Genomic DNA, 17,526 nt, shown 5'->3' on the forward strand with positions numbered 1-17,526 from the left:
TTTAAAGAAAATTTCAAAAATGATGTTTAGGTACAACAGTGACTCATTTTGTGCATACTTTTGACATTGAATTAAATTTGCTACTAGGAAGGCAAGCAAAACTGTGAGGCTGTATATTGTGAGCTTAAGCAAAGTCTGGCTTCATTCTGGTAGAAAGGCAGAGATGAAAATGGCTTAAGCAAAGTCTGGCTTCATTCTGGTAGAAAGGCAGAGAGTAGGTAACAGAACATCCAGAATTCTGGTAACAATGGACGGTCAGGGAGCAGTGGTACCTTGTCCTCAGTACCAGCAGCTTCCAGGAGAGTCCTGCTTGCAGTTTCTCAAGAGGCATCTTCTCACGGTCTCCCCCTTCCTGGTGTTCCCTGCAAATGTTGGAGATACAGCCAGAGATGCCTGGGTACCCAGGGGTTTGGTTGGGATTTGCTTGTGTGCTCACAGCTGGCCACTCACATGGCTGACCTCTGTCTCCACCACTTCTGCTGGTCAGCCTGACCCAGACTTACCAGCTTAAATCACAGCCCTACCTCCTGCCCAGAATGGCATTTCAAGGGCTCAGAGGTCACCTTGCAGCGCCCAAGGACAGAGGCCACAGATTCTGTATGACATACCTGTCATCCAGAAGTTTCTGAGCCAGCACTGGCTTCTGGCATGGCAGGCAGTATTCACAAGTCAGGTCCAATGACCCTTACCCTGTTTCAGGCTGTGCTAGAGACGATAAGGAAAACAACATTGTACCATCAAACGTTTTGCTTCTTATTTTAGACAGGAGCTTACTGTGTAGACTTAGCAAGCATCAAACTGGTTTTGTTTTTGTTTTGTTTTTATCTTTTAATGTATGTGAGTGTTTGCCTGTATATATGTCTGTGCACCATGTGTGTGCCTGGTGGCAGAGACCAGAAGATCCTCTAGAACTGGAGATAAATATATATATATATATAGATATATAGATATATAGATATATTGATATAGATAGATATAGATATATATATATGTGATTGTGAGCCACCATGTAGGTGCTGGAGATTTTGAACCTGAGTCTTCTGCCAAAGCACTCTGAACCATCAAATGAAATAGTCAAGAAAAACATTTGAACCTTTTGGGTTGTATATAGTCTTCTGCCTGTATATAGTCCTGCAGGCCAGAAGAAGGCACCAGACCACGTTATAGATGGTAATGAGCTACCTTGTGGTTGCTGGGGATTGAACTCAGGACCTCTGGAAGAGCAGACAGTGCTCTTAACCTCTGAACCATCTCTTCAGCCCCTCTCCCATTCCCCTTTATTGTTTTTGAGGCAAGCACTTGCTTTATTTATAGCCTAAGATGGCCTTAACTTTAAAGTAATACCTCACCCTTCTGAGCATTGGGGTTACAGATTGGGATCTTTTCAGATTGCTTCCTAAAGCCCTCTACTCAGATATGCAGCGAGCCTAGTTAAACATGGAACCTGAAGGACCTGAATTACCACCACAGTGCTGCTCTCCTCCCCACCTCCACCCTACAGGGTTTCTCTGCATAACCCTAGCTGTCCTGGAGCTCACTCTGTTTACCAGGCTGGCCTGGAATTCACAGAGGTCTGTAAGGGTCCTGGCTACCCAGCCACTTGTAGCAGAGCTGCTCTCCCTGTGGTTTCAGTTTCCATCCATGTTAGAAAGCTGCTAGAGCAAGAGTAAAGCTGTGCCTTGCGTGTGGGTGAGTATTGTCCCCAGCACTGTTGCATACAACAGCCAAAGGCCGATTGGAGAAGTGAGGTGGGAAACACAAGGTCTTAACTTTGAAATCAAAACATGGATAAAAATTGAGAATGAGAGCTTGAGAGATGGCTCAATGGTTAAGAGCACTGAGTGCTCTTCCAGAAGTTTTAAGTTCAATTCCCAGCACCCACACGGTGGCTCACAACCATCTGAAATGAGATCAAATGCCCTCTTCTGGTGTGTCTGAGGACAGCGCTAGTGTACTCACATACATTAAATAAATAAATCTTTTTTTTAAAAAAGAAAGGGAAAAACAAAAATTAAGAATGAACTCAGGCCACACAGTGGTGGCGCACGCCTTTAATCCCAGCACTTGGGAGGCAGAAGCAGGCAGATCTCTGAGTTCAAGGACAGCCTGGTCTACAGAGTGAGTTCCAGGACAGCCAGGGCTACACAGAGATTCCTGTCTCAAAAAACCAAAAAAAAAAAAAAAAAAATGGACTCAGGAGTTGGGGTATACCTTGTCCTGGATGTGGAAAAACTAGAGCACCAAGCAGAACCTTCCAAGTGCATAGCGACAGCTTTCAGAGCACTAGAGGGCGCCATCATGGCCAACGACCCCTCAGCTGTCCCCAGGCTGCAGAGCTCCCAGAGCCCTTGCTGCTATGTACGGAGATCATGGTGACCTCAGGTTGTACACTGTGGGTTGTAGGACAACAGGGAATGGTGTCTGTTCTTGACACCCCAAGGTGGTGACACACATCCACACTGCCCGGCTGAGTATATCCGCCTCTCTTTTCTGGAAGGTTGAAAGTTGTAAATTTTGCAGTTATGTTCTATCTCTATGCCTCAGCTTCCAAATGGAGAACAAGACTGAGAGGTCAGGCTGCCGAGTGGAGTTTATTTCAGGCCCAGAAATAAACCAGAGATTACAGCACTGCCTGGGCCTTCTCAGCAGGCTGCACTGTCTTCTTCCAGCCCCTGCTCAGTGTACAGAGGCAGAAAGCAGATGTTTTTCAGAGGGGAGGGGTAGTACAAAGGGAAGGGAGAAGATGCCTGCTGACAAGCTGGGACTCTTTGCGAGGTACTTCTACAATTAAATCTGTTCTTCCAAGTAGAGGGGGCCATGTTACAGTCCTCAGGGAAGATGGGGCAAATTATCCCCCAGGCTTTTCAGCCTTTCAACCTTTGAATGACATGCTGCCTGGTGGTCCAGGTCTGTGGCCAAAACCATTTGCTTAGCACCTGGCCCAGAAACTACAGCAGACTTTGGCCAGAGTAAGGCCAAGCGAGCCACAGGCAGAGCTCACTCTGCAGCTCAGTTGGGGCAGCCTTGGCCTACTTCTTTGTCTAGCCACCTAAGGCTCTGAGCTCATCTTAGAATCTATTTGAAAAACCTCCACCTGTTATGGCTAAAAGGCAGCTTTCATCTCGGGCTTCATGCCCTGGACCAAATGTTTACACACCAAGGAAAGCAGGCAGCTGATAATGAGTAATCAGTCCATAGCTCACAGGCAGACAGGCAGGACTGGTAGAGGTGCTGTGTGGAGTCTGGAGTGCTGGGTCCTTTGCCTCCTGTCCTCTGTCTCCCTGAAGTCAGCAGCACCCTGTATCCCTGGCAAGGCCTTACATTGAACAAAAGTTCTTAGTCCCACTAAATAAGCCTCTGCAAGTGGTGTGTAAGCTACTCATCTATGGCATGATCTCCACATCTAGTTACCCCAAACTCCCCATCCCATTTGTTCTGCTAGACCAAAATACCCATTGCCCTTTGGCTCTCAGGTTCCTGGTGCCTCAAAAAGAAAATTGAGGTGTTCTTTGACACTGAGGTTGCTACTGATGAACTGCTGACAAATTCAGCCTGGGCTATGGCCACCCAGTACTGCAGACAGACCTTGCCCCGCCCCCCTTCTGCCTCTAGCCTCAGTCAGCTTGCTGTCCATTTGCCATTACTCCCTAGTCCTTAGATGATTTCTTGCCATTACTGTGGACCTGTAGTCATATGCTCCGTTTTCAGCCTGACTTTCTCTAATGCCATATTCAGGATCTCTTCACCAAATGGGGGTGTTGGAAATTGTCTCCTGTACAGCACTGAGCTCCACAGACAGTCTTCCAGGCTTCTTAAACCTTAGGCTCAGACTCCATTGTTGACCAACATGAGACCATAATAAGAACTTTGTTTCCAGAACTAGTCTGTATGTCCAATGCCAGAATGTTTGGCTAGTGTATACAAGATGCTGAGTTCCATCCCAGCACTGCAGAAGTACACACCCATAATCCCCAGCATTCAGGAAGTGGATGCAGAGGCATCAGAAGTGAATTCAAGGCTAGTTTGGGACACATAACATTCTGTCATTAAAAGACATGGTGATTTGGTGGTGGTGGTGGTGGTGGTGGTGGTGGTGCATGCCTTAATCCCGGAACCCAGGAGGCAGGGGTAGTAGGTGGATCTCTTGAATTTGGGGACAGCATGGTCTACAGAGATTGAATACCAGGACAGCCAAGGCCACACAAAGAAACCTTGTCCTCAATAAAAGAAAAGAACAGACTTTGACAGTAGCTATTTCTAACAGCTGGGCTGGTGTGGAGGAAGGCCCTGTCCATGTGGTGGCAACACAGTTAAGCAACCCAGGCTACTGACTCCCAAGGGGGCTTGTAAACCAATTCAGGGACTTCCCTGGTAGGGCCTCAGTAATTGGACCCAGGGCTTTAGATTGTGCCCCCTTTTTGTAGTGATGAAATGGGCAGGAATGAAGTAGAAGCAGTCTCTGTTCTAGGGTTAGCATGAGGAAGCATCAGCGGCTCTGTCCTCAGCCGTTTCCCCCACATCACTGGCTGTTGCTAAAGCAGTGAAACCCAACTGGGAAGCCATGGCCATGGGTAAGCACACAGGGAGCTCTACAGTACATCTTCCTTGTTATAAGTTGTTTTGCAAGGGACAGTGCAAGCCCCTTAGCCACCTGTGTCCATCTTTGTGCCTATCTCATCAGACTTTGTTCACATGCCAGTAAGTTGTGAACAGCAGAGCTAGTGTGTGACTTGAGACCTGCTGAGCCGTGCATGGGGAGACAGAAAGGCAGGGCAGGGTGCGGTGCTGACAGCTGGAGAGAACATCTTGTCCTCTCCATCTTGTGACCAGTTCTGACTTGGTGATATGAAGAGTGGTTTGGACATTCTCTGTGTGATGATCCTTCAACAGGACAGTAAGGCCCTGTAAGTGACTTAAGATCTATTCAGCCCCCAACACCATAAAGAGAAGGAAATGAGCCATCTAGCAAGCAGTTTGCAGTAAGTGTGTCAAACAAGCCTCTCCCCAGGTGCATGAGCAAAGCCAGGTTCTGACCATGACTGGGAAAGGTGGTGGGGTGCTAGCAGGTGTTAGCCACCACAATGGTGCTCAGCTTCACTGTGCAACCAGAAACAGATCAGACCTGACGTGCCAGGTTGTAGCCTCACTGCAGAATAGCTAAGAAAGGAAAAAAGCTGAGTGGATGCCGTAGCCCCGGGCCATCCATCTGCTGCCAACTTAGTGCCTGGGAGGGTTTCCAGTAACCAAGGGTTTCTTTTATAATATGTTATTGAGGCAGGACTTGCTGAACTGTCCAGGCTGTCCTTGAACTCCTGGGTAGGCCCCACCAACTTGGGAAGTCCTCTTCATGCCTGTGACAGGTGTCTTCAGTTAGTATGAACCAGTTCTTGCTAAGGCTCGGTGTTGAAGGGATTGTTACTGCAATCAGGAGGAGGGCTCTGCTTAGACAATCCCACAGCAGGAGCTGGGGCTTGGCTAGACTGGGGAGACCCGGCCAATGCTCTTGAGTAGAAAAAGGAAGTTCCCAGCCAGGCAATGGTGGCGCATGCCTTTAATCCCAGCATTTGGGAGGCCAAAGCAGGTGGATTTCTGAGTTTGGGTCCAGCTTGGTCTACAGAGTGAGTTCCAGGACAGCCAGGGCTATAGACAGAGAAACCCTGTCTCAAAAAACCAGGGAAAAAAAAAAGAGAGAGAGAGAAAAAGGAAGTTCCCACAGCAGGCATATGCATCAACAGGAAGCTGGACTAAGCCCAATCTGCTGACTGGAGACAAGAAGTGGGTCTGTCTTGGCTGGAAGGACTGGGCCACGGCCTCCTTGTGGCCGACACACAGGGTGAGCACTGAAGATGTAGCCTTGACCGTGGATGGAAGATACTGTACACCAGCCAGGCATGTCCACATGCCCACATGCTGGATACAGGAGGCAAAGGGGGACGAGGCCAGAACTTCTCAAGGACATTTGCTTCAGCAGGTCGATAGGATCAGAATATGAGCTGATGTGCAGTGGCAGTTGCTCTGAGGGTGTGTGCCAGGCAGGAACAAAACTCTCTGTCTGTCGGATCTGTATCCAAGGGACTTCATGTCTACATCAGGGCATTGTGACCTACATAAACTGAGATGAGTACAAGGTCGAGGAGCAGCCTCTAGCAGGCACCTGGCTGGCCTGTTCTGTCCCTGATGGTTTCAGGAGGCAGAGCCTCATGACAAGCCTGCAAAATTCCCATGTCACCATTTCCAGAAGTGGGGACCAACCAGGTGTGTTGAAGACACCAGGATGGGGCCTGGTGGATGGCCTGCTAAGTCATTTTGATTTTTTTTTTTTTTTTTCCTTTTTTTGTGGTGCTGGGATGGAACCCAGGGTCTTGTGCGTGTTAGGCAAACACTCTACCAATGAGTTCCATCAGGTCCAGCCATTTAGAATTTTTCTTGAAAATGTGTTTATACTTTTCTGTATTTTGATTATATTCACTGCTGCCTTCTCACACTAACTCATTGTCTGCCTCCACCTCCTAACTTTTTTTCCCTTTTTTTTTTCTTTTATAATCCACCAAAACCAGTTTGTGCTGACCATATACTAATAGGTATGGAATCTACTGGAACATGGCATTTGGTTGGTTGGGTTTTTGAAATAAGGTGTCACTTATATGGCTATGTAGACCAGGCTAGCCTCAAAACTCTCAGAAATTCTTCTGCCTCTGCGTTTTGAGCATTAGAGTTAAGGGTATATACCACTACCTCAGCCTGTTTTGAATTTAGGCAACTATTTTGCTTTGTTCTGTCCTTGTGGTTGGTTTTTTGGGGACAGGCTCTGGATAGCCCCAGTTGTTATGGAACTCACTCTGTAGGCTAGGCTGACCTCAAAATCAGAGTGTGCCACCACTGCCTGGCTGATTTTAGGATTTTAAAGAAGGGAAAGGTCAAGGTCATTCTTGACTATACAGCAGGTTGGAATCCAGCCTGGGCTATGTGAGAAAGAATGATTATCAGGAATGCAGGGGTACTAGTGAAGTGGCGATAGAGCTCAGTGCCATAAGGACTCCTCCAGCCTACAGATCCCAGCCTCTTGGCCCCAGTGGGCATGGCTTCCCCTACCCCACTCACTGGCTTACCTGCCATTTGGGAACTTTGAGGGGATGGACAATTATAGATCAGGTGATTGGCCAGGGACAGGTACATCCTGGCCCCTTGTACCAGCCACTCAGAGAGCCTAGGACACCTGATTGACTTGCTCTGCTGGTAGTTGTGGCTCTGCCTGTTCCTTAGGTGCCAAGCGTGCTTGCACTGCTTTCAACGGGGACCGCTAAGGTAAGTGGTTCATGAATGAGGTCCAGTACAGCTGCCAGAGTAGCCACATTCCATCCTTGTAAGAAGTAGCTGTCCTGTGGAGAGCCAAGACACAGCTGCGTTCATCCTCTTCCAGCTTGAGGTTTGTGCTAAATGCTCTGGCTCAGTGCCACCTGCAGGAGAGTTGCCCATAAGGATGGTGACCTCAGTAAGGTGGCTGTCATGTTCTTCATGTTCAAGCAATTGTGGTTTGCATAATATACGAAGTAGGAACAAAGAAAGAAGGAAAGTAGGATGGGATGGCTGTGGTGGCGCACACCTTTTATCCCAGCACTTGGGAGGCAGAGGCAGGTGGATCTCTGTGAGCTCAAGGCCAGCCTGGTCTACAGAGTAAAACTCTGTTGATGCGAAGGAGAGTGGCCTGGATGTATATACCCTCCTGAGGGTGACAGTGTGACACTCCTTCCAGGGCTGGACTTAGAGATGTCAGTAAACTTCACACATATGCTGCCAGTGGACCTCATTGACTTTCAGGAATGTTCTAACAGTCAAAAGACCTCAAACACTTAAATAACTCCCAGAGCAAACGTAAGGGGTGCTCACCTTCAATCCCAGCAGTTGGATGGAGACAAGCTATTCTGTTGAGTTTCAGCCCAGTCTGTTCTGCATAGTGAGACACTTTCTCAAAAAGATTAAAGAACTACCATGTCTTTAAATTCTCATCCTCTGTCCTTGAGTAATGGCATAGTGTGTCTCTGGGGTGATGGACTAATGCCCGGGAGTGACACACACTATATCACCTTGCAGCAGTAGTGGACGTCAGCTCAGTGAGGTATTCATCCAGCTCCCCTCTCGCAAGGAACTTCCAGAGTACTATGAGCTCATCCGAAAACCTGTGGACTTCAAGAAGATCAAGGTGCGCGGGTGCTGAGAATCTGGGGCTGTGGGAGGACGGCCAGGTCAGAGTGACAAAATGGGTGGGCAGGAGGTCACGGTACCCAGAGTTAGGCCTCCCTCCTCCCTCCCCACAGGAACGCATCCGAAACCACAAGTACCGCAGCCTCAATGACCTGGAGAAGGATGTGATGCTGCTGTGCCAGAACGCTCAGACATTCAACCTCGAGGGTTCCTTGGTGAGCACCCACATGACTGTCATGCCACCTGCCCTTCACCCCTCTGCCACTGATAGGGTTCTGTTTGTTTAACTTGGACAATTTGGGCTGTTCCATTATTGCTGAGAGCAATGTCCCCTTCCTTAGTAGTTTAGGTGCTACACACAGCTGCCTACCAGCAGGGTGTCTGTCTTGCAATTTATTTTTATTGTATGGTGTTTTACCTCCAAGGGTGTCTGGTGCCTCCAGAGTCACAAGAGGGAATTGGATCCAGTGGAATGTTACAAGTAGTTAGTTGTAAGCCCCAGAGTGGGTGCTGGGAGTGGAGCCGGAGTCCTCTACAGGAGCTTGGCATTCCTGAAGCCTCCTCTCTAGCCCGTGTTGCAATTTTGTCTTTAGTTCTGTATCCACACTCTTGAAAGGCACCCTACGTGTGCCAGGTGTCCTTTTTTGTGACGAAATGGATGGCAGTGGTCCCCATCCTGCCTCTGGCAGATGCCTCTCACACCTGGGAAGGGTGTCTTCCAGGAGATGGGTTTTGCTTTATTAGGCCAAGGCAATGCCATGCCCACAGGATTTTGTGGAAACAAAAGCAGAGGGGGATGGGAAGATGTGGACCTGGGAGGAGACCATTTATTTCTCTTTGTAGATACCAGGGCCCTGAAAAGTAGGCTCAATGAGAGAGGAACTGGCCAGCACACAGACCTCCCAGACCCCCCTCTCTCCGGGGCATTTTGTCATCCAGGGAAGGGCTGTAGGTGGCCTTGCTGAGCAGCAGGGCTCCAGCAGAGTCACACAGGCCCTGTGTCCTTGCAGATCTATGAGGACTCCATCGTCCTGCAGTCTGTCTTTACCAGCGTACGGCAGAAAATTGAGAAGGAGGACGACAGCGAAGGCGAGGAAAGCGAGGAGGAGGAGGAGGGTGAGGAGGAAGGCTCCGAGTCTGAGTGTGAGTAAGGGGAAAGGGCAGACACTGCAGCAGCCCTCCACTGACTGAGATGCCAGCCAGCACTGTCTCACTTAACGGTTTGCTTCCTTGCTGCCCCACAGCCCGCTCTGTCAAGGTGAAGATCAAGCTGGGCCGCAAGGAGAAGGCCCAGGACCGACTCAAGGGAGGCCGGCGGCGGCCAAGCAGGGGATCCCGGGCCAAGCCGGTTGTGAGTGACGATGACAGTGAGGAGGAGCAGGAGGAGGTGAGAACGCTGCAGCCATCCTCTCCTTAGCCAGTCCCATGTTCAGGCCACTCTGAAGGCGGGTAGCCTTGGCCCAGCATTATGTAACCTAGCCTGTTCACATACAGTCTCTGAAGCAGGGGGCTTTGGGTTCCTGGTACAGCCTGCAGAACAGCTAGGTCTGGGTCTGAGGAAAACAGGGCCACCCGACAGATGCCTACACACTGGAAGCCTTCCTGCTATGCGTTGCCATGGCACACAGGCTGGGTCCTCAGTCTTCTGCTCTGGCTTATATGGGACAGTTTCCACATAAGATCAGTAAATTAAAAATAAATAGAGGGGGCTGCGGAAATGGTTCAGGGGTTAATGGCACTGGCTGCTCTTCCAGAGAACTCAGGTTCAGTTTCCAGCACACATGTAGAGAGGCTCATAACCATCTATAATTCTAGTCCGGTGGTCCAGTGCCCACTTAAGGCTTCTGTGGGCACCAGGCACACATGATACACAAACAGACGAGCACTCATACACATAAAATAATTTTACAAAAATGGGGAGGGGCTGCAGAAATGGCTCAGTCCTTAAGAGCATTACTGTTTTTGTGGAAGACCAGAGTTCAGTTCCCAGCACTCACATGGGAACCTCACACTGCCTGTAACTCAAGCACCAGGATGTCCCAGGCTCCAACCTCCATGGGCACTGCATGCACATGCCCATGTCCACACACAGACATATACCCATACACTACGTAAGTAAAAATAAAAGTAAGCCAGGTATGATGGTTAGTGTACACCTTCATTCACAGCAGTCAAGAGGCAGAGGCTGGCAGCTCTCTGAGCTTTAGGCCAGTCTGCTACACAGCAAGTTCCAGGCCAGCCAGGGCTGTATAGAGACCCTTATTTTTTTTTAAGGGGCTTTCTTGTTTATTTTAGGTTTAACTGTTATTTTTGTATATAGATTTTTTTGCCTGCATGGATGGATATATGCCACTGTGTGCCTGGTGATAATGGAGGCTAGAAGAGAGCATTGGATCCCTGGAACTGACGTTCCAGGGTATTGCAAGCCACTATGTGGGTTCTTGCGAATGAACTCGTGTCCTTTGTAAGAGCAACCAGTTTTCTTAGCTACTGAGTCATCTCTCCAGCCCTAATAATAAATCTTAATAAGATAATGGCTGCAGGCGTAGTGGTAAACACCCATGGTCCCAGGACTTGGGAGGTAGAAGCAGGAAGATCAGGAGGCGTTCATGACCACCCTCCTTGGTTGCCTAGCAAGTTTGAGGCCAGTCTGAGCTCTAGTAGACAAATACCAAAATGGTAATCAGAAGACAACACGTTCATACTCAAGAATGGCTATAATGGGCTGGCTGCCTCTTGTGGGGTTCCATGGTGGCCTGTCCTTCACCCCTAAGCCCATTTCTCCCATGCACCAAGTCCAGTGTGTACAGGACTACCATGGCGCAGGGCAGGGTCCAAGGTTTGATGCAGTTTCCCTTTTGCCACATCAAGATAATTTATCCCTTAAGATCCAAGGCCCTTCCACAGCGTTGAGAACATGGACTCGGGAGTGCCTAGGCAGCAGCCCATCACAACCTATTACCCTGTGCTTTCAGGACCGCTCAGGAAGTGGCAGCGAGGAAGACTGAACCAGGCGTTCCAGAGTCCTGACCCCGAGGCGCTCGTCCCAGCCGAGATGGAGTAGCACCACCCTTAGCAGTGATGGGTAGCACCAGATGTAGTTTCGAACTTGGAGAACTGTACACATGCAATCTTCCACAATTTTAGGCAGAGAAGTATATAGGCCTGTCTGTCGGCCCTGGCCTGGCCTGGAGTCTCTACCAGCATTAACTGTCTAGAGAGGGGACCTCCTGGGAGCATCATCCACCTCCCCAGGCCCCAGTCACTGTAGCTCAGCGTGGATGCATGCGAGTGCCGTCCACTCCTCGTACTGTATCTTACTGGACAGGGCCAACTCTCCAGGAGGCTCACAGGCCCCGCGGGTATGTCAGTGTCACTGGAGTCAGACAGTAATAAATTAAACCAATGGCAAACCACCCCTGGCTCCCTGGATTCCTTGCTGTGAGCAGTAGAGTCTGGGGCCTTTAGGAACTGGGTCTAGCTTATGGGCAAAACACTCGCCTTGCCAGGGTTTGCATCCCCACCACCCACACATCCCAAGCAAGCCAAGTCAGTTGAGCTGTGGATTCAAGCTAGAGTCTCCACCTCAATGTCTACGGTGGAAAGCAGTCAAAAGATGGTGCCTGACACCCTCCTCTGGCCTTCATGTGCAGATGTACATGAAAGTCACACATCCACATGGAGGCAGTCCATCATTTGGTCTGGGGAGGTGGTAGCATGGGCGAAAAGCCACAGCCCTTGGGGCCAGGCTCTGATTTAGTCCTTCAGTCCTGTGCTCTAAGATGGAGGCACAGAGGAACCCCAGGCTCTCCAACTAGCATGCCAGGCAGTGACGAGACCCTGCTTCAGATGAACCAGAGAGATGAACCAGAGCCCACGACGAGTATTGCCCTCTTACCCTATGCACATGCCTTCACATATGAAGGTGTATATACACAAACATAAAAAGAATCCTTTTTTAAATTATTAGACATTTATGTGTGAATGTTTTGCCTGCGCACACGCATGTGTGTGTGTGTGTGTGTGTGTGTGTGTGTGTGTGTGTGTGTGTGTGCACGTGCGCACGCACCAAGTACATTCCTAGAGCATACAGAGATCAAAGGAGGACATTGGAACTGGAGTCATATGTGGCTGTGAGCCATCGTGTGGGTTCTGGGAACCAAACCCTAGTCCTTTGCAACAGCAGTTAGTACTCTTAACACTGAGCCATTTCTCCAGTCCCAAAAAGAAGTATTCTTTTAAATGAAGACTTAAATAAGTAAATAGGACTTGCCTTGGTTCTGTGCCTGTCCGTCCTAGTTCTAGCTGCAGCCCCTTTTGCCCTCCAGTTCTCCATTACTGCTCAGTCTTTGGCCATCTGTAGCTACAGCTGCTTTCGGAGCCATACTTGTGTGACATCTCTAAGGGAAAAGGTTACACTCCATTCCAGTGGGGGAAGTTTTTCCCAAGGTCATACAGCTCTGAAGAGAAAGGTATCCTGGAAATCTGGAGCCAAGGAACACCACAGAGACGCACTGCACAACAAACCTCACATGAGGCTTCCTGCGAGGGAAAGATCCAAGAGAGTATCTACAGAGGCAAAGATCTCTGATTTCAAGACCTGGATAGTAAATTCCAAGATTCATAGGGTCCATAGGCCCCTGTTTCAAAATGAAAAAATTTTCTGGGGCCAGGCATGGTAGTGAAAATTTAATTCCACCATACCTTTAATCTCAGGAGGCAAAGGCTGGTGGATTTATTCGTTTATTTTTAGTTTTTCGTTTTTCTTTTTTCTTTTTTTTTTTTCCTTTTTGGTTTTTTCGAGACAGGGTTTCTCCATATAGCCCTGGCTGTCCTAGAACTCACCCTGTAGACCAGGCTGGCCTCGAACTCAAATCCGCCTGCCTCTGCCTCCCAAGTGCTGGGATTAAAGGTGTGCTTTACCATAGTCTGGCTGCTTTATATTGTTCTGAGACAGTTTCATGTAGGCCAAGGTGACCTTGAATTTAGTATGTAGCTGCAGCTGGCTGTTAACTCCCGATCATCCCAAATGCTGAGATTACAAGCCTGTACCACCTGGCTAGTACTGACTTTAGTGCTCTTGAATTTATCTTCAATAATTATCTTGAATGTTTAGAGAACCAGTTTGCCAATTCCGTTGGTACATGGTATTCATGGATTGAGAGGCCAGTTTACAAATGAGTTCTAGCTTTAATCCCAGCACTTGGGAGGTCAAGGCAGGTGGATTTCTGAGTTTGAGGCCAGCCTGGTCTACATAGTGAGTTCCAGAACAGCCAGAGCTACACAGAGAAACCCTGTCTTGAAAAAAAAAAAGTTCTAGAGCCAGTCATAGAGATGCATGCTTTCAGTCTCTTCAGAGGTGGGAAGATCTCTTTGCATTTAATGGTAATTTACTGAACATAGCAAGTTTCTAGACAGCCAGGACTAACTCCATGATGAGAACTTGCCTCCAAAAGCAAAAAAAAAAATATGTCCTGGGGACCACAGAGTTAGCCCAGTAAGTCCAGGTGCTTGCTGCCAAGCCTGACAGATTGACTTCGCTTTGCAGAGTCCAGGAGGGAGGAGGAGAGACTCAACTTCCTCCATTGAATCTCCTCTGTCAGGTGCGCTGTACCTTTACGCCAGCTTGCTAGACGACCACAGTTCAAAACACATTTATTCATTATTAGTTGATGTATATGAGTTAGCCTAGGTGTTCTTGAACTATAAACACAGTTATTTTAATAGACTGTAAAATATGGGTCTTGGGTTGGAGAGATGTCTTAGTAGCTACAAGCATTTGCTGTTCCTGCAGAGGAGCCAGGTTTAATTGGCAGAACTCACATGGCAGCTCACAACTGTAACTCTGTAAACAGAGTTTCTGAAACTGACCTTGGGCACCAGGTACGCACATGTTACACATGCAGGCTAACTCATATATATAAAATAAAAATGAGTAAATGGTTTTTGAATTGTGGTAGTCTGGCAAGCTGGTGTAAAGGTACGTGCACTGACACCAGAGTTTGGTCCCAGAGCCTGCCCAATTGGTGAAGGGAACTATTGACTCCCCTTCACATACGAGCCTTCTATACAAATTAAATACAATTCCCATACATATGTGTACACATAAAAATGAGTCCTTTACAGGGAAGGTAAAACAGACCAAAGAGTGGTTATGATAATATACTTCATTATAAAGAGCAGCAAAGTCCAAAATTACCCTAACAGGCTCTATGTGACCTTTCATCTCTCCTGTTAGAAGTATAGAGCTGCCGGGTGGTGGTGGCGCACGCCTTTAATCCCAGCACTTGGGAGGCAGAGGCAGGCGGATTTCTGACTTGGAAGCCAGCCTGGTCTACAGAGTGAGTTCCAGGACAGCCAGGGCTATACAGAGAAACCCTGTCTCAAAAACAAACCCCAGGTGTACAAAAGCAAAAAGAAGGGAAATAAGAAAGGAAGGGGAGGGAGGGAGAGAGAGATACTGGAGCTGCTGTGTCAGTGTCAGAAAGCAGTTTCTGTCTTTGTCTTTCACTGTAAACACCCAGACATCCAGCTGTGCTGTAGACTGCACAACTGAATGGCCAGTTCGAGATGCCAGGACCTGTGTCCTTTCTCATCTGAGAGGCAAGAAGCTAGGACTGGGTTTAGAAGAAAGTGAAGTGACTCAATACAGGCACCAGGCATACTTTGGATTGAGTATCATGTGCACAGCCAGGTGTCATAGGGCCATGGGCCATGTGGGATGACAGGTCAGGGTAGTAGCCTGAAGCTGCCCTTTGCCAGAAGTTGGTAACAGCCCCTTCCGGCCCCACCCCTGCTGGCGTATGATGGCCATTTCCTCCCCCCGCTGGCCCCACTCAGTGCCTGAGCCTTCCAGATTCCAGAGTCTGAGGGCTTCTGGTCCAGGTGGAGGCAAGCCTCCCTGCTCCACCCAAAACTCACTCCAAACTCACTGGGAAGGCTCTAGTTTCTTCTCCTCCCCTGAATCCTAGCAGGTTTCAGCACCTTCACAGAAGTGACACAAACTGCTCAATGCAGGTGAGCAAGGCCAGTGTGCCACCCAGTGTGTAAAGCACTCACCTTTCCTGGGATCCACTCCAGCATTACATAAGCCCATCCTCTGATTCCACAGGCACCATCACACTGGCACCCAATAAAAATCTGTTTAATACTCAGCCCAGCGGTGGTGGCGCACGCCTTTAATCTCAGCACTTGGGAGGCAGAGGCAAGCCAGCCTGGTCTACAGAGAAAACAAGTTCCAGGACAGCCAGAGCTACACAGAGAAACCCTGCAGACATCTGTGTAGACAAAACATCTATACACATTATAAAACAAAAAACAAAAAAAAATTATTAAAAACGGGAAAAAAAAAACCACTCTGGGCCTGGCAAGGTGACACATGCTTCTAAATCCATCACTCAGGAGGCAGAGGCAGAGGATCTCTGTGAGTTTGAGGCTAGCCTGGATTACATAGTGAGACCCTGTCTCAAAAACAAAAAAAAAAAAAAAAGGGCTACCAAGATAGCTAAGGCTGGTAAAGACGCTTGCTGCCAACACTGACCACCTGAGGGCAATCTCTAGGACTCACATGGTGGAAAAAGAAAACCGATTCCACCAGGGCAGAAGAGGCAGAGGCAGGCGGATTTCTGAGTTCGAGGCCAGCCTGGTGTACAGAGTGAGTTCCAGGACAGCCAGGGCTACAAAGAAAAACCCTGTCTTGAAAAAAAAAAAAGAAAACCCGACTCCTACAGGTTGTACTCTGATCTCTGTGCATAAGCTTTGGCCCATGTGAGTAGAGAAGAATGGGGAAGTTTGAGAAGGATGGGGAAGGTTAAGAAGACTACTCCAGGATCCCCCATCTGGCCAGCTATTCACCTCTTCCTTAGACTCCCCAGCCTGTCGGGTTCCCCAGAGACCACAGGAGGCACCAAGTCAGTAGCACCCTGTCATTGTCTCTTCAGCTCAGGAACCCTCCATGGCTCCCACCTTAGTGTGGCTTGAAGCCAACAACCCTCTGTGGCTGGGCTTGGGTAGGATCTTTTCTTTGATCTGTTGTCAGAGATGTTGGGGGATGGGGGATGGCATTTGTTTACCTCTTCCCAGCAAGGTATGTGTCACTGGATGGTGGGGATGGCATCTTAGGACAGAGGAGAAGCTGCAAGTCTTCAATTCAGCCTTCTCCACTGAAGTATTAGACCTGACAGTCTAATATGGCCTTGGAGACAAATCTCTAGGTGTGCTTAGGAGGGAGTTTCTAGATTAGGTTCACTGAGGTAGAACATGCCACCCTAATGTAGGTGGCACCATCCCCTAAGTTGGGGTCCTGGACTGATAGAAAGGAAAAGGCGACTAAGAAGCAGCATTTACCTCACGTTCCTGCCATCATGGCCTCTCATCTTTCCCCCTCAATGGTGAGCCAGAATAAACCCTTCTTTCCTTAAATCATCTTTGTCTGCATCTAGGCAGAAAGAGTCCCCTCAGCTCTCCCTCCAGCTAAAGCTCCCTAACCTCACAGGTCCCAGGAGGACTTACTGGGTCCCCTCTCCTGCCCTGTACCCTGAGGGGGAAGTGTCCTTATCTCCACAGAAGCAGAAGTGCAGAAGTCAGCCAGGCCTCTAGGGCCTGGCCTGCCTCTGAGTCAGCCACCCCCTTTGAACTCTGGGAGGCCAGGCCTTCATCAGCTCACAGCCCTGTTTGTGTCTGGGTTCCACAGATGGAAGCCCTGCCCTAGCCACACAAGCTTTAGGCCGTGAATTTGGTCCCTGGAACCCACATAAAAATGGAAGGAGAGAAGGCACCAACTGCATAAACTTGTCTCCTGACCACCAGAAACACCCACGTTTGCACACCCACGTGTGCTTCCTCACACACAATAATAACCATGAGCAACTTGTTACATTGTCATCCTAGCTGGGCATGCGCTGTACAACTAGTTCATCAGCTCAGAAGTCTGAAGTAGAAGTATTGGCTTCAGCCTAGGATGTCAAAGCCAGGCTGAGGGACATAGTACTGAAAAAGGCTGGAGAGCTGGCTGCTCTTCCAGAGGACCCAGGTTCAATACCCAGCACCTACAATGGCAGACCTCAACTGTCTACAACTCCAGCTGCAGGAGACCTGTTACCCTTCTCTGACCTCTGAGGGTACCAGGTGCACACTTAGCACATACCCTGGCTGTCCTGGAACTCACTCTGTAGACCAGGCTGGCCTCCAACTCAGATCCACTTGCTTCTCCATGTGCTTCCACACTGTCTTAGTCAGGGTTTCTATTCCTGCACAAACATCTCCAGCTCTGCCCTTTGCAGCACACAGCTTGTCTTCTGGGCTCCAGATGCCTGTACTCCACTG

At 48.9% G+C, this 17,526-nt stretch overlaps 1 protein-coding gene across 6 annotated transcripts in view; it reads left to right on the forward strand.

Annotated features, from left to right (window-relative positions):
* Smarca4 (SWI/SNF related, matrix associated, actin dependent regulator of chromatin, subfamily a, member 4) overlaps nucleotides 1-11,618 on the forward strand; it is an 87,197-nt gene extending 75,579 nt beyond the window's left edge. For 4 of the 6 annotated variants that reach the window (XM_031345500.1, XM_031345502.1, XM_031345498.1 and 1 more), the window contains 5 exons: nucleotides 8,092-8,200; nucleotides 8,316-8,417; nucleotides 9,213-9,345; nucleotides 9,447-9,589; nucleotides 11,178-11,618. In XM_031345500.1, the coding sequence (XP_031201360.1) occupies nucleotides 8,092-8,200; nucleotides 8,316-8,417; nucleotides 9,213-9,345; nucleotides 9,447-9,589; nucleotides 11,178-11,210 (520 nt within the window). In that variant the 3' untranslated portion in view covers nucleotides 11,211-11,618. The remainder of the gene's footprint in view (nucleotides 1-8,091; nucleotides 8,201-8,315; nucleotides 8,418-9,212; nucleotides 9,346-9,446; nucleotides 9,590-11,177) is intronic. The other 2 variants (XM_031345503.1, XM_031345499.1) reach the window with 1 other exon arrangement.
* Nucleotides 11,619-17,526: the final 5,908 nt, after the last annotated feature.

Source organism: Mastomys coucha, unplaced genomic scaffold (assembly GCF_008632895.1).
Source record: "Mastomys coucha isolate ucsf_1 unplaced genomic scaffold, UCSF_Mcou_1 pScaffold23, whole genome shotgun sequence".
Classification (NCBI taxonomy): domain Eukaryota; kingdom Metazoa; phylum Chordata; class Mammalia; order Rodentia; family Muridae; genus Mastomys; species Mastomys coucha.